The 18,060-nt window shown below is 36.7% G+C and overlaps 1 protein-coding gene across 1 annotated transcript in view; it reads left to right on the top strand.

Moving 5' to 3' along the window:
• The window catches only part of chb (CLIP-associating protein), a 1,004,436-nt gene that overhangs the window by 191,563 nt on the left and 794,813 nt on the right, over positions 1–18,060 (top strand). Inside the window, exons 7-8 of the mRNA XM_090388867.1 lie at positions 1,897–1,972; positions 12,919–13,019. Of these exons, the coding sequence (XP_090244993.1) occupies positions 1,897–1,972; positions 12,919–13,019 (177 nt within the window). The remainder of the gene's footprint in view (positions 1–1,896; positions 1,973–12,918; positions 13,020–18,060) is intronic.

Genomic DNA, 18,060 nt, shown 5'->3' with positions numbered 1-18,060 from the left:
TGACAAAGCTTTTAGTTCAGCTTATATTTAGATTTTGTTTGTTTATTTAGATTTCAGCAAAGCTTTTGACTCAGTCCCACATGAGCGGTTGCTTTATAAGCTGGAACAGGTTGGAATCACTGGGAAAATCCTTAGATGGATAGAAGGATGGCTTCAGGGCAGGAGGCAGAGGGTTCTGATAAATGGCTATTCCTCAGATTGGGTTGATGTAAGAAGTGGGGTTCCCCAAGGATCAGTATTAGGACCACTGTTGTTTTTAATTTTCATAAACTACAATTGATGAAGGGATAGAGGGCGCGATGTCTAAATTTGCAGATGTTAAAATTGGTAGAGTAGTTAATGATCACTGTCAAGCTGAGCTTCTTCAGAGAGACCTAGATAGACTTCAGGAATGGTCAGAAAAATGGCAGCTGTGCTTTAATCCAACAAAGTGTAAGGTATTACACCTGGGAAACAGTAATCCCAAAATAATGTATTCACTTGGTGGAGTTCAACTAAACCCAGTACTGGAGGAAAGGGACTTGGGTGTTAAGATACGGTCAGACATGAAATTCTCTGATCATTGTAAACAGGTTGCAAGGAAGGCCCATGGTGTCCTATCGATGATCTATCGAACTTTTGCAAGTAGAGATAGGGACGTGATAATCCCATTATATAAGGCTTATGTTAGACCACACTTGGAATACTGTGTTCAAGTATGGAGACCGCACCTAAAGAAGGACATCGAGCTTCTTGAAAGGGTGCAAAGACGGGTCACTCGCCTGGTGAGATCGGCAAAAGGGCGTCCTTATGAAGAAAGACTTTGAATATGTGGGTTGCAGAGTTTGGAAACTAGACACCTTAGAGGAGATTTGATTGAGGGTGTTTAAGGCTCTGAGAGGCATCAGTAAAATGAATGAGGACAAAATTTTCAAGATTATAAATAATGCTAGAACTAGGGGACATAAATTCAAGTTACGGGGGGGAAATGTTTAGATTGGACTGCAGGAAGTTTTATTTTAGCCAGCGAGTTATAAATTACTGGAATAAGATGCCTTCATGGGTGGTAGAGGCCGACAGTTTGGGGAAATTCAAAGGTCATCTGGATAGTACTTTCGGGTAAGGGAAGCGCATAGGATGATAGGTTTAATTTCCTTTTTATTTATTTTTTATTTTATTTTTTTATTTATTAATTAGTTATTTATTTTATTTATCTATTTATTTATTTATTTTTTGTTTTTATCATTGTTTTGTTCGGATTTCTTTTTTTGGCTGGTGCAGCATAAGCCAAAGGCTTTCTTGCACCATGCGGCCGTTACTAATACTAATACTATATTTATTCAGTGTCAAATTTGTGATTCATTTAATTTATAATTTCCTCTGGAGGCAAAATTATCAGTAAGTGAAGAAACAAAAAGATCCCAGGTAGCTTTCTGGTTTCATTGTAAGAAATGGCTAATGATGCCACTAAACTTCTATCTATAATAATGCAGGGATACTGTACAAAGACTCATTCTCCAGTATGTCTCCCACTGTAAAATATATTCAGAACCTCTATGTAGTTTATGCTGGTCATGTTTTGAGAATTTTTTTTGTCCCCGTTGATATAGTAACTAACTATATTATTAACTGCAGTATAGTTTTTATAGCCTGTGAAGAAAGGAGATACTGAAGAAGCCACTCCACAAGGCTTTCTCAACATAAATTTTAAATTAATAAATCAATATCTCTTAACATGTCTTTTTTAATCCTGGCCAGCCAATACCTATATTTGCATACATATGAAATCTTAAGAAATCTTTAAAGGAAATAATGTTTAAAAATTTTGCCAATAACTAATACACTTTTTTTTTTTTTTGTATGAATTAAGTTTTTTTTTTTATAAATATATATAATTTGTATTTTTCTTGCATTTAGTTTTGGTGCTACATCTTTAGTAATAGCTAGAATGATGCCTGCCATTGTAAGGCTACTTGGTGATCCAAATGCTCAGGTAAGATAATATAAACATTTCTATTTATAATTAATCATTAGTTATGTGTATGTACATAGTTTTTTGTTTGTTTTCTGGCCAAATAATTTTATTTATGTCTATAAACAGCTTCAACAGATTTGTTCAAGATCTAGGTGCCACTGTGATCCAATTTCCTATTTATAAATATTTAGTTTATATTCAAAAGTTTGTTGCCAGTTTTTTTTGGGGGGTGCCGGATAATGAAAAGTTCTGGAACAGCCACAGTTATGCAATAAACATAGTCACACGATAGAGTGAAAATAAATATAAATACGATCTTTATTGTAAGGTTCCTAGGTACACGCAGGTACCCTACCTTTACAAACCCTTCACAGCACTAAGCCAGGGGTTAACAAGCAGCAGCAGAGATACCATCTCACTGGAAATATAATACAGGGTAAGTACAAAGCTTAAATACCAGTAAAGGACAGTTATGTGTTAATAACATCAAGCAGATTATATTAACTTTAAAAATAATAATAATAATAATACATCAAATTACAAAAAATAATAGTAATAAAATAAATTAGAATAACACAAGATACTTTTCTTCAGTCTGGTTTTCCTGTGAGACTGTTGTTGAGCCGGAATGATCTCAGATCAGTTGATGGCTGTGGACACAACATGCGGATCTAAGATGAGATGTCTATACTTCTTGTCCTCTATGATTTTACACGTCGGCATCCAGGAGTTGAACTAGATGGGGCATTTGATTAGGGAGGAAACCATCTTTAAGATGTAGCCTCTAAGAGAGCAATAAGCTTGGGAATGGAGCAGAGAGCTGGTTGTGGGATCTGCCAACACACAGTATCCCAAATGTTGGGCACTGAGATTCTCCCAGTGATCATTTTGATGGTGCAGATTACTCTTCTTTCATGGATTAAGGCTGAAAATCTAGTTAAATTCAGTACTTTGGCCATCAGTGTTGTGCTGCTGTGGTGGGAGATGACACTTCCAGGTCGCCCACTTCAGGAGCCAGTATTCTGGGGTGTTTAATGATTTAATTGTGTTTGCAGTCGAGCCCCACAACTCTGCTCCATTCAGTACACCTTCGAAAATCATCCTGATATACATTTTTATCAGATTTCTGTTCTGAATGTGTAGCAAGTGCTGCTTGGCAACCCACCGAATTTGGCATGGAGCTCTTCTATATGAAGATGAATTTTAGTTTTCAGTCAAAGATCACACCCAGATCTCTTTGCTTTTCGACACGAGGGATCAAGACTCCTTCAGTCGCTGGCTGAATTATTGGTGATGTGGGTTTCAGTGAGAATACCACGATGGCAGATTTTTCAGGTTTAACTTGCAAGTTAAATCTCGTGAGGTACTGCTGTATTTCTGATAAGGTCTTGTTAATGGTTGCTGTAGCGTCTATTGCTTTGTCGGCCAATTTTATTTTTGTTAAGAGCTTCAAGTGATCGGCATATGATAATATATTTGTTCTGTTGTGTATTAACAGATTAATTATAGCTGTAAAAACAATGCCAGACAGGACTCCCCCTTGCGGCACTCCTGCTTGTATTTGCCTACTATATGTCTGCTTTCCTATGGACAGTTGGATGGTTCTATTTTGAAGAAGGGATGTTGTTAGAAACTTCAGTACTTTGCATGCGATGTGATAATAATTTTGAAGGAGCTTAAGCAAGGCTGGAATGTTAACACTATCGAATGCAGCTTTTATATCTAGATAAGTGATTGCAATTTCTTCTTTCTCCTCAAATGATTCAAGGATGGCATTGGTAGTCATAAGTAGATTACTAACCGCTGTTCTATCGTGTAGAACATAATGAATTTGTTGATGCCTGTGAGGAAGGATGTGCATGGTAAGTGTTTTCAGCAACATTTTCTCAAGCAATTTCAGTAAACATGAGCGTGAGATGGGTCTAAAGTGCTTGGCTTCAGTTGGCTGGGAAACTTTTGTGAGTGGCCTAACAGAATACATATTCCATGTTGGAGAGAAAAATTCTCCTTTTAATATGGTGCTAAAGATCATTAAGAGAGGAAAAGGTAGGTATTTGCCTTGTTTGTAATGTTAAATTCATATAATTCCAACTTCCCAAGTAGCTGACATCACTCAACCTTTATGTTGTGATATTGGGTAGTCTATAAATAATATTGACTATTACCACTATACTGAAGCAATACTGTAAAAGCCCAAGAGATAATAAATTACTAAATCATTGGAGTTAAAAACACCTGGGTTTATGACTTTTGCATGCAAACAAAGCTCCATGATATATACAGTATGTTTTCATGGGTGAACAATTTTTGAATATTTAATTTTGCTGTATTGATGTTGAATAAGAAACAAAGTATGAAATGCTGGCTAGGTAACTAATTTTTGTGCTGTCCTAATGGAAGCTAGATATGAGATATCATTGATTTATTATTCTCTAGTATGTTTTATCATCCAATAAGATTTGTTCCTTACAATAATAGTATTGATCGTTTAGTGTCTGTACTGAGTTTATTGTATTGTGCCTTTTTTTTTTTTAAAGTAATACCAATCTTCGCAAAATACAGACCACAGTGATTGTGAACTGACAGCTCAATCTCGCTAGACTTAACTGTAAAATACTGGTCATCAAGCTATTGTGTCTGTGGTACTACATGTTGGGTACTATCTATAAATACTCAGTTATAGACTGCTGTTTCTTAAAATTGAAGTGGTACAATTCAGAATATATTTATTCAAGTTTCATAGTTCAAGCTAAAAAATATTCTCTGGATGAGTGGGATTTAAGTAGTATTTTTGGACATTTCCTATCATATGTATGGCATTCAGGAATGGTACTGCATAATAAACTGGCAAATTAACCACTTAATGGATTGGCAGACCACAGGTTAGGAGTTAATGAAAATAGGTATACACTGCCTAGTCAAATTCTTATGACCACCTACCTAATAGTGGACATGTCCTCCTCTTGCCACCTGTTCTCCCTTCACACAGCAAGGCACGAACTGTGTAAGGCCTCTGAACATTGCAAGAGGTACGTTGTATCGTCACTAGGATTGCATCCTGTAGATCTGCAATAGGTTTGAGGTGGAGGATCCAAACGCTGGATCTGTCTATCTATGTAATCCCGGAGATGTTCTAGGGGATTCATATTTGGCAAATTTGACCAGTGAACCACTTGAACAATACTGGCAGTATGGAAAGGCTATCCTGCCATTCAGGAAGAGTCACCACGAAGGGGGTGTACTTGATCAGCCACAATGATTAGGTAGTTTTTAGCATTCAGAGTGCAGTCTAGGGGTATGAGGGCACAAAGAGGTTTAACTTCCACATACCAAAACACTGCCACCACCTGCCTGTTTCTGTTGGACCTCAGAGCGAGTCTTCTCCACAGTTTGTCACTGTAACTTCCATCTACTGACCATGATTGATATTTGATTGATTCATCAGAAAAGGAACCCCCCCCCCTTCTTCCAGTCCTTAGTGGTCTGATGACACTGTTCATTTGTAAACTTTAGGCATTATTGACTGCGAGTAGCTGTAAGCAATAGGTATCTTGACTGGGCACCTACTCCGGAGGAAGCCCATATATAGGATGGTTCATTGGATTGTGGTCTTGGAAACACTGCTGGTCATGCCCTGGTTAAAATTCATAGTCAGCTTTAGACCGGGGTTCGAGCCCACGAAATACGGAGGATGCGAAAAGGTCAGTGAATGACCACCGCATATCCCCGGAGCAATATGGCCTTAGTTGCTAATGCTCCTAAATAACAAACAACAACAACATAGTCAGCTGATTCACAGTTTTCCATCTATCAGTTGCATAAGATGGGAAACCACAACCATTGATAAGACAGACTTCTACCGTTAGCCTGGCACCTGCTGCTTGCCCATCGTCTGGCCACTCTAGGAACACCTTAACTACGGTACTCCTTGAACAGCCCACATGGGTAATTGTGCAGTCAGATATGAAGTTTTCTGAGCAGTGCAGACAGGCTGCCAGAGCAGGTCATGGGATATTGTCAATGATATACAGGAATTCCTTCTCAGGAATTAAATGCACCTGATGTTTAATTTCCAGAGAATTCAATCAACTGCTGTAGGTTAATCATACAAAAAGGAATATACACCTTGCCGTTATTAGGTGTGTGTGTGTGAGATTAGACTTTCTGAAATGATATGCAGGAAATCCCCATATAACACTGTACTTCTACAATTCAGTTTTGCTCTAACACGATTGATAAATTGTGTTATGTAAGTACAAAACTGTGTACTTATATAACACAGGTTTGCTCTAACATGGTTAGAGAATTGTGTTAAACCTTACATAACACGGTATTTTTGAGCTTTTGTGTAGAGAAAACCTTGCTATTATGTTGGTAATTTTTCAACATTTCCATTCTTTTTTTTGTGAATTGCCATTGTTGACTCACTAGTCGTTATGCAAAAAAAAAAAAAAAAAAAATATTGGGAAATACCTGTAATTTATTTTGTTGAGAAATCCTCATCTTAGGCTCTGTGCTATTCAACTTGTGCTTGTTTGAGATCATAAAAACTTGTGACTTCGAAGTGTGCAGTTCGTGACTTTTAAGGTTTTTGTAAGGTTATTTTGATTTTTATTTGATCGTTAATAAATTTTTCCGGGTATGTATTATTAAACTTTGGCCTTAAGAACTGGATTGGAATAATTCCTTTGTTGTGAATTAAATTCCAGCCCTAAATTATGCATAAAGAACTTAGGCATAATTCTGGTAACTGCCGATTTATTTAAAGAGTGGTTTGTAAATTGTTTTGTGCCAGCTTTGGAAAACTATTTAAAGAGGAAAAATCTAGATTTTAAAGTTCTATTATTATTGGATAATACGCCAGGCCGTCCAAAAGATTTGAGTCATCCAAAATGTTGAAATAATGTGCCTCCCACCTAATACAACTTCTTTAATTAAGCTGTTAGGTCAAGACATATCTACCTTTAAAACTCATTACATCAGAAAATCATTGCAATGGATTTTGGAAAAAATTGATTCTGAATCTATTTAAGGAAACGTTAGGAGGCATGGAAACAGTTTTCAATTGTGGACTGTATTGGAATCATAGCTTCATTGCCCAGGAAGTAAAACCATCAGCGTTAAATGCGTGACCAGAGTCAGTTCATTTAGGAAATATGATCAAACCAGCAGAAAACAGAATTGGTGCCATACTAGAACTTACTAAGTCGGTAGGAGGGGAAGGTTTTAATGATATGACTACCGAAGATGTTTGAGAATCACTGGTAGAAAGAATCTGGCAAAGTGAATTTGGTGGAAATGGCATTGGAGGTAAACCAAATCAATTCAGAGGATGATAGGGCAGTTGAAAATTCTGAAGTTCTAAATTTTACACTAAAAAGCATATGGGAAGGTAAAAACTTAGCCAAGAAATTAGAATCTTATTTTTTTGAATTCAGATCCTTTGGCTGAAAAGAACGCAAAGTTCAAAAGGAAGCTTCAAAAATGCTTAGATCCATACCTTTCGATTTACAAAGATCTATCAAGTAAAAGCAAACAATCACAGATTACTGATTTTTTAAAGATAGCAGAAGATACATGAAATCTGGATGCTGCAGAAGAAAGTTCAAAAGGTGAAGATATCCTGCAACAGAGAAAATGTTCTTGTTTGATTGTGCTTAGCAGCAGTGAAGAGGAAGAAAATTAATTTAACGTACATTATCTGATATATATGTATCACAGTTTATAAGACGTTTGCTCAGTTAATACTATTGTTAATAGAAATTAAGTTTCCAATAGGTATGAAAAAAAAAAAATGATATATTTTTGTTAGCTTTTGGAACATAACCCCCTTTTTGTACTGTTTTTTAGTCCTGTATAACACACAAGATTTTATAGGAACCTAACTACCATTTTATATGAGGGTTACCTGTAGGTCACTAAATCTCTTATTAGTCTTTGGTTTTCCCATATTGTATATTGTGACATCTTTAGTTTGGGGAGGGAATATAGAACATGCAGGGAGAACACCTTAAACAATTGCTGTAATAGTTGGTAAAAGGGAAAAAAAAATTGAGATTTCCAAATTTGCTAGTAACTGTCCTGGAGAACCTTCTAAAGGAAATCCAAAGGTTAGAAATTTATCATTTTATTCTATATTTTTCGCAGGTTAGATCACTGAATGATACCATCCCATTTCTAGCATTGTTGTTATATTGTCTGTTTTTGTGGTAGTGGTGTGGTGGGTAGTACACTTGTGCGCAAAAACTTAAGGACCAACACTATTTCCAAAGGTTACAACCACAAAATCAAACGAAACAGCCTGTGGCAATTTGCATAACTGTGGCCATTCAGTAGAAAGCTGGTGCATATGCAAACATTTGAATCGTGATGTGAGGGCTCACATAAACAGATAAAAGCAGCAGCAGTTATGTGCAAATTACGAAATGGTGAGCACGATTGTTAGAAAAGTTTGATTGGTTTCATACAGTGCTACAGACAAAGAAATGGCCAGTAGACAACATCTGGTTGATGAATTTACCCGGGGTTGAATAATTGGGAAGCTAGAGGAAGGTCAAAGTGCAAGGAGTATGGCTGCAGAGTTCAGTATCGCCCATAGCATCGTCTCACATGCGTGGTTGGACTTCAGAATGACAGGTACAGCTGTTCGATGGACCAATGGTGGTCGTCCACGAAAAACAATGCTCAATGATGACTGCTATATACTCCTACAGGCCAAGTGGGACCGACACCAGATAGTAGGATCCATTGCAAACCAATTGCACAGGACACAGGATATCGCGGTTTACTGTGGCTAGGCAACTCCACAAAGGTGGGCCAGTACACTGTTCCTTTAACACCTACCCATCGGAGACGCCATTTACAGTGGTGCATTGAACACAAGGACTGGAACACAGTGCAATGTGGTAAGGTACTCTTTACTGATGAGTAGATTCAGTCACAGCAGTGATTTTGGACATCAGCTAATCTGGCAAGAGGTTGGCACACAGTATCACCATGCAAACATCACTGAAGGTTTGATATGGCGGTCAAGGTTCTTGTCTGGGGAGGTGTTATATTGGATGGACATACACAACTCCAGATACTGGAAGGTGATACTGTAACTGGTGCATGCTACTGTAGTGAGGTAATCCTTCCCCACGTGTGTCTGTTCCGGGGTGCCATTGGCACTGAGTTCATGTTTATGGATGATAGTGCCACATCTCATTGCATTGCAGCTGTTGATATGCTTTTGGAAAGTGAGGACATTGTTTGTATGGATTGGCCTGCCCATTCCTCTGACCGATCTAAATCCCATCGAACACACAGGGACACTCTAGGGAGAAGTCTAGTGGCAAGTCCACACCCTCCAGAAAATGTTCAATAGCTGAAGATGCCTCTGATAGAGGAATGGACTATGTTACCACAAGAACTTATCAACAACATTGTTCTAAGTATGGATAGGCGGTGCAAAGCCTGCATCGACATTAGGTGTGGCCATATCTCTTACTGAGGTTACTTACTTACCTTTTCCCTTTGTTCCATCTTTGGCAGTGATGCATCTGTATCATGGCAGCCAGTGCTATGTTGCCATTTTTGAATCAAGTCCCTCTGTACCGTGTTGTTTCCGTTGTGTCAGTGTTGTTTCCTTCACTTCTGTACCTAATAAGGTTCCTTTGGTATGCTTTTCCCATATTCAGGCCACTCCTATGAGAAGCTACAGGTGAAAACCTGACTGTGTCCTTAAGTTTTGCACACCAGTGTACCTATGAAATTAAAGCAGTAGCATGAGAAATGCCAGTTTCAGTTTCAACAACCAGAATAATATAAGTACTTAGGAGTGTATGAACAAAAGGAGATGGGACTTATTTTGCATTACTAATGTTATGAAAATGACATTATGAAATTGTTTCACTAGGCATGTTTAGAAGTCAGTATGGAAGATGAGACCTGTCATACAAGTCTGACTGTTCCCTGATTAATATGAGCTTGTTCTCCCAAGAATGTTACAAAAGCCATTCTTTCATGAGAGCTAATTTTGACTTACAGAGAGTTTTGAGATTGTTCAAGCCACTGACATATGAGAACTCATATGTCAGTGGCTTGGGACCTATTACTATGAGATCAATAACTGATCAACTAATCAATGGTGAAACTGACCCATTAATTAATGTGGGAGGGGGGGGAACCCCTTCTAAGAATAATATTTTATAAGTTAATTTTTATGGTGGCAGAAGGAACATTAGTTAAGAACATACTTATTTTCCTTACATTTTCATGTTGGGAAAAAAAGCATGTGAAGGAATCTTAAATCTTGAATCTTAAAGAATATGCTTAAATCTGCAGCCATCCAAGTGAGTTATATCAAGTGAGTACACAGGTCACTGTCAGTGCAAATCAGACTTTCAGGACTGTCAGATTCCCATTCACTGTTTCACTTTATGATATCTCATTTTTCTTATGTTTAATTCTAGCCAGAGTAAGTCCTTTCTTTTAATGCATTGTTTTATGCCATCAATTCACTTTTTTCTTGGTCTGGCTGCCCTTAAATATCTTTTAGCTAATCTTCCTTCTCATACTCTTTTTACCATGCCCATATCCTTCTCAAGTGAGGTTGCTTTACTTTTAACATCTTTGGCAGCACCTACTAAATTTTGAACGGTAGTAAAATCAATTTGTCACAATTTTACGACACGGAAATGATGCCATTTCTGTTTTATAACAAGGAAAAACGGAGTTGGGAGAGGACAGCATGTAAAAGATCATTGGAAGTGATCTTGGATGTGCTCAGAGCTGGCATAAACTAGCTGGTGGCAGAAAAATGTTTGATTCGGGGAATACCACTTAGGTGGATTTAGGCTAACCATTGCCACTCATGGCAGAAACCTTTTGGTAACCAGAGAAATGGATATCTTGCAAAATTTAAAGCAAAGGATCATGGCAGGTGATCTTGGATGTGCTCAGAGCCGGCATGAACCAGCTGGTTGTAGAAAAAACATGGGAAAGGCAAGAACTGAGGTGGGAGAGGAGATTGTGCAAAGGATCATGGGAGTTGATCTTGGATGTGCTCAGAGTTGACATAAATCAGCTGGTTGTGGAAAAACGTTTATGATTTGGGGCATACCACTTAGATTGCAACAATACAAGTATTTATATATAAGTATTTGTATTGTTGCAATCATACTATTCAACAACTGGTTACAATCAAATGGGTGATTAGGCTATTGGCCTAACCACTTCCAAACATTGATTTGGTAGAGTAAGCAGCGGGGTGTGTATCCCATTTATCACTAACATTTATTTGGTAGAGTAAGTAGCAGGCTTGAGCATAAATTATATCATTCATGATTTCAGTTCTAGCTATTCAAATTTAGTAGATGTCGTCAAAGATGCTTACAAAGCATCTTTCGTGCGCAGAGGGTACACGCTTGATTGGATATTAGTTTCCCAAGGAGTTTTTCTAATTTTTGGTATAAGCTTGCCATTCCCTTTTGTCTGTAAAATTTATTTTTTTAAAGGTCTGATTTCTGATGGTTCTTATTGAAACTTGAATTTCAGTATTTTGAAAACTTAGAAATAAATTTTTTATTTTCAGAGATTAATTAGAGCTTGTGAAATGGAAATCAGTTGTTTTGAAAAACACAGTTCATTTGTTTCCACAACACTTCTTTCTTAGAAGAAAGAAAGCCTCCAGTATCAATTAAATGTATTAGTTCTGTGCAATCTGTTATCAACAAGGAAATCATTAAAATATGTATAGCGTTTAGAATGCAATTTTTATTGTGGTAAAATAGTAAACAAATATAACTACTAGTTAATAGTAAACAAATGTAACTGCTAGTAAACAAATGTAAAAACTGTAGACTCTTGATTTTCCAGGGTACGTGGTAAAAAAAACCCGGTTAATCCAGACATACCCAGACATACATAGTTCCAGGACTTCTTATGTAAGTCGAGTTTTACGTAACTCAGGAATGTCTAATAAAATATTGCTACTATATCTGTGATATGCCAAAATTATAGTGAACAGTACTTTACTATGGTGAGTCCATCGTAACGTGATTTGATCGTACAGAAAATCAATCGCAAAGCTGTATTTTTAACTATTCACGTGAAACTTCACATAATTGGGGCAGCCGCTTAATTGGGCCAAAATGCACCAGTCCCAATGTGTCCCAAATAACCAGAATTGACTGTATTTACCCACAAGTTTCATCAATCTGAACTGTATAACCTGACCCTCCCAAGCATATTGCGCACTGATTTAACTGTAATGGGCAAATATTATGCAGTTACTGAAAGTAAGTAATCACTCCCACACCATCACCATAGATTTAAATGCTGAGCATTGGGTATGTTACTTAAAAGATATTTTCACTCCAAAATAACTGCCAACTGATAACAAACTTCATTTTTTATAATTAGCACACCTTCAGTAAAATCTAAGGTTAACATTGCCATGTTTCATTAACAAACAGTTCCAGTCACATCCAGCCATTGCATTTCTTTTTAAATTGTTTAAACTTCATTTTTATTTTAAAATTATTCACAAACTGTATTCTTGTTACTGTTAACCTGAAGCATTCTTCATCAAAACTTTAAACAATAAACTGGCTGAATGAATGAATGAAAGCATATAATGTGCTAGCAAAAAAATAAATAAATAAATAAAAAAAAAATGAATGTATACAAAAGGTATTTTTTTTAATTCTTGATCACAATGGGGATGTCAGACCCCCCCATTTAATTCAGATAGTTCTTGAAAATAATTATCCAACAACTGTCAGGAATATTTTTATGTTCAGCCAACGTGGTTAGATTATTCAAGTGAATTTTTCATTATTCCTATGTTTTGGTAGGTTTTGTGTAATTATATAACAGCACTCTGATTTTTATATTCGAATTGCTTACTTTTTTTCACATTACTTTTAGAAAAAATTAATTTACCATTTAAAAATGTAGAAGTTTTACTTCGCTACTTTCAGGTACGAGATATGGCTGTTTCAACATTAGTACACATCTATAAGCATGTTGGTGAAAAAGTTAGAGTTGATTTAACCAAACGACACAAAGTAGCTCCTGCAAAGTATGTTTATCTTGACTTTTAAAGTTTTTTTCTTCTCATTGTCAGTTTTCAGAATATTTACTGTTATTAAATTGTCAGTTAGTTTTTAAATTCAGAATTAAACAAAAAATAAATAATAAATAAATAAATAAAATATGTGGAACTTTGCATATTCAATTCATTAACTAACTTTAGCTAGTTAATGAATTGACCATCAGATTTTCTAGTGTACATTGCATAAAATATATGGAATGTGTGAGACAGCATGGCTTGTTCTGTATGTTACAGATAAAGTTCACCATATTTTCTGTGTGATGCCAAGTAATTAACAATGTCCTTTAGTAAGATGCCAAAGAAATATGATCTGAAATTTCAGGAGACATATGCAAGATTTTCCATGTGTTATAAATTCTGGAAAACAAGTTTAAATTAATGTATACCACTGAAGCAAATACCACATTTGCTTTATGGCAAGAGAAATGAAGTAATCAGGCATTTGTAAATAAATAAGCATATGAACAATCTGCAGTGTGTAGAAAAAATTCAAAAATAGGTTTAGAATTTTCAGTTTGGTAACTTTGAGTAGTGCTCATGTGGCTTTTCTCACTGCTTTTTTCAACAGAGCTGCAAAGGTTGTCACTGTTCTACTGGTCTAGTTAAGCATTTACCCAAAGACAGCAATCCTTGACTGCAATCCACAGTAATTTAAAGATGTTCCAAGCTATATCCCATGGTGACCTTTCTTAAATGTTAAAATCAAAAGCAGCTGGCTCTAAATGCCAGTTTTGGAAGTTGATTCTGTAGGGTACAATATTGAGCATCTCTGAACAGCCTGTGGGATTCATTTAAAAAAATAAATCTGTCACAATGTTGATAATGCTCTTTGTTATGATAGGCCTTATAACTAGTAACAGGGTATTAAAAGAGGAGACTGAAAACTAAGTGGTAACAGGCTGTCCTTGTCAACCCCAGGGGCTCACATCTGGTGAGTATGGGCTTGGCACACCCAGGGTCCTGAGCTGGATATCATCATTCTTCTCTTTCTTGGTGATTCCCTTGTCTCTCTCTCTCTCTCTCTTTCTTAGGGTAACTTGGGAATTTTTCTTTGGCTAGTGCAGCACAAGCCTCAGGCTTCCTTGCACCATATAGCTAATAATAATAATAAAAAAATAATGATTCATCTATGTGCATTTAAGAGGGGGCTGCATGCCTTCCTATGAAAATAGTTGAATATTTGGGACATTTAATGCCAAGAGAAAAGTACTAAAAGGATAGATGAAACAGTTTCAGTTAATGTATACCACTGAAGTAAAAGATTTTGAATTCCATGCATATTGGCTGTCTTTGGGTAAATGTTTAACTAGACCGGTAGAACAGTGAAAACCTTTGCAGCTCTGTTGAAAAAAGCAGTGAGAAAAGCCACATGAGCACTACTCAAAGTTACCAAACTGAAAAGTACAACAAGCAGTTATTAGTGCTTCTTGTGTGCAAAGTTTTTAAAAACACAAATTAATGAACCCCTCAAAGCAAATAACTAGTTTATAATAAATAGTATAGACAGCAAGGGTCATTGTTATAAACAAAATTTGGATTCAACATTTCTAAAGAAGGCAAAATCTGCAGGAGTATCTTCTTTGAAGCAAAAATAATTAGTTGGTGTCTAATTGACAGTACAGTTTAAAGAATTGCACAGACAGAAAATCTTGACTAAGATTTTCTGTCTCTGCAATTCTTTAAACTGTACTGGTAAGCAATACTATTGCTTTACCTTAATATAAAATGTACACTGGTGTTCAAAGAAAGTGCATATCCCCTTAAAATTGTAATTGTCGTCCAAATAACATAAGTATATGGCAATATTTCTTACAGATTGCATCAGATAAGATTGATACGCGTAGGTGATGACATAATATTGCATCAGCTGTTACTTTCAGCTATATAAGCATGCTCTGCAGTCATTCCTTGCTTGTGTCGGGATGGTGAGTTACGTGCAGTTGATGCCACGAAGAAAGAGTGCTATTGTTGCTTTACGTGAGGAATGATGTTCTTCCCATCATATTGCTTAGAGTGTCTTGTAATCAGTTGACAGTAAGTAGATTTCTTTCCAAACTCAAGAATACTGGTTCTGCTGATAGGAAAAAAGGAACCGGACGCAAACGAGTCTCTGCGCCAAAACAGGACAGTGTTTTAAAGCACTTATGCCTTAAAAACTGTAAAGCTTCTTCGTCTGATCTGAAAAGAGAATGGGAAGAACATACGGGAGTGGTAGCAAGTGCAGTAACAGTCAGAAGACTCCTCTTCAAAAATGGACTCGTAGCCCATCGTCCTAAGAGGAAGTCCCTCCTCACACAAAAAAAGGCCCAATTAATTTGGTGTAAGGAGCATGTCAAATGGACCCCCAAGCAGTGGAAGTCAGTTATTTTCTCGGATGAGAAGAAATTCAACCTGCGGGCTCTGATGGGAGACAAACAATTCGCTGTAGACGAGGTGAAGAATACCATTCAGACTGTATGGTGTCTACAGTGAAATTCCCTGTATGCATTTCATATCACGGAGTCGGTCACCTGCAGTTTATAAAAGGTTCTGTAAATGCCGATGGATACCTGGCTATATTGGAAGACAAATTGCTGCCAACTGTTAGAGACCATTTCAACCTGCCAAGTAACTGCATCTTTCAGGACTACTCTACTCCTTGTCATCATACGAAAAAAAAGTGTAAGTAGGCACTTGTGTAGTTACTTTAGCTTCATTTCTGCATTAGAGGTTCGACAGTAATGTGTTTACATTTGTTACAGGTGAAAAAATGGTTGGAAGAACAGTCCATTACAACTCTTAGCTGGCCAGGAAACAGCCCGAACCTGAATCCTATAGAGAACTGTTGGTGTCGTGTGGAATCTGCAGTTGCTAGAAAGAAACCAAAGACCCTTTGTGAACTTCAGGAAGCCATAATTTGTGTTTGGAACCACAAACTATCAGTTAATTATCTTCAGAAATTTATCTTGTCAGTGCCTCGACGGTGTGCTGCTGTCATCAGGGCCAGAGGTGGTTCAACTAAATATTAGTTTGCACCTGGTGAACTTTTCATTTTGTTTTCCATTTAAAATGATAAACTGAAGCAGATTGAGGGCTTCTGATATAACATTTCAGCCATAATTGTCATGTTTACGAAAACTGTTGTAGAAAGGTTGCAAATGCTCATTTTGGAATATTTTGAGAGCACCTTTTAAATATTACTTAGCTTTGCCTTAACTATTAATAAATATCTTTTGTTTATATTTATATTTATGATGCTAATCAGTATAACATACCGTCGCGAAAAAGTGTTAGAAATGTGAAATCCGTAGGTGATGTACTTTCGTTGAACACCAGTGTATATCTTGTTATTAGAATTTAGTTCAAGGCAAAAGTCTGAATTTTAAAACATCTGCTTTTCTCCTGCTTATAATTACTAAATTTCCAGTTTTATGAAAGTCAGAATGTGACAGCTATGTAAAAGTATTTTAAAAGAGGTGAATTAAATAAAATAATGTGAGAAAATAAACAACCCGGCATTGTTTTTCTGCCTCTACTGTCAGGACACACTCATTCCTCCAGTGTCAGTACTTGGGCTTGCACTCTTTAGAAACTACTCTCTTTATCCATGAGTTGGCCTAAAGTTATTAATATCATTTTTAATCAAATAACATCACTAAGGAGGTGAAGCTGTTATTCTTTAAAATCTTGAAGGCTGTGTTGATTGGTTTCGGAACTATTTGGTTCCATCATCAGACCATCGATTGTCATTTAAAAACAATAAAATAATAAATAAGTAATAAAATAAACTATTATTTGACCCCCTCCTCATGTAAATATCTGTCTAGCTGATCTTGAATTTCACCAAGCTGTCAGCCTCAGCCAACCAATGAGGCAGCTTATTTCAATAATTAACAACTTGCTGGCCGAAAGAATTTTTGCAATTCAGTCTAAAACCTCTTCAGCTGTAACTTGAATTCATTTTGGAACTAGGGCATTTATTACATAATGAAAAAGGCAAAGAAAAAGCAAATGAATGAGTAAGGAACTTACCATTACCGTGTGTTGTAGGAAATGATTAAGATGGCATCGGTGTCTATTAAAAGGGACTGCTAGTGCAACAGACTTTTTTAATAGACACAGATGCTATCTGAATCATTTTCTACAACACAAATTAATGGTGAGTTCCTTACTCATTCTTTTGTATTTTCTTCACCTTTTTCATTAATTCATTTGTTCTGTTCTTTTCCCGCCTCTGTAAGGTCAACCATGACTATGTTCTACACATAATTATTGGCATACCTTATTTGCCTCTATTTTTGCCACTGAATTCAAACTCATTTCACAGAACTGGTTCCTAAGCATACAGACCATACATATTGCCCTCTTTCACATAATTTCGACGGATGACCTCTGACGAAGACATGGAAATTGAGTTATATGGCAATATGGTATCATATTTCATTTTATGTTATTTTACCTAATTTTATATTTGTTTCTTTTAGTTCTTTATAGCATTAGCATTAGCATTAGCATTAGCAGAGGCATATGATGCAAGAAAGCAAGCTTACTCAGCATCAGCCAAAAAAAAAAAAAAAAAAAACACCCACTCCCATTTCACCCCTCCGTTCGTTCGAAATACCTGTCCAGTTGAGCTTTAAACTTGTTTAGGCTATCAACCTCAACAACAAGTGATGGAAGTCGGTTCCACCAACCAACCACCCGCTGGCCAAAGGCAAATTTCCGCACATCTATCCGACATCCGTCCTTCCTCAATTTGAATTTATGCCCTCTGAGGTGATTATTCTGAGAAAGATGAAGAATCCCATTGGCATTGAGCATGCTCAAACCATTCAAAGCCTTATACACCTCTATCAGATCACCTCGCCGGTGCCTAGTCTCCAGACTCTGTAATTTGCAAAACTTAAGCCTTTCTTCGTAAGAGCAACCCTTTGTTCCATTTACTAATCTTGTTGCCCTTCTCTGTACCCGTTCCAGCAGCTCTACATCCTTCTTGAAATGAGGCCTCCAGACCTGTACACAGTACTCA

The sequence above is a fragment of the Mastigoproctus giganteus genome, chromosome 14, assembly GCF_048544385.1.
Source record: "Mastigoproctus giganteus isolate SK-2022 chromosome 14, ASM4854438v1, whole genome shotgun sequence".
NCBI classification, from domain to species: Eukaryota; Metazoa; Arthropoda; class Arachnida; order Uropygi; family Thelyphonidae; genus Mastigoproctus; species Mastigoproctus giganteus.
The sequence above is the reverse complement of the archived record's forward strand: the minus strand, read 5'-3'. Positions and strand labels throughout refer to the sequence as shown.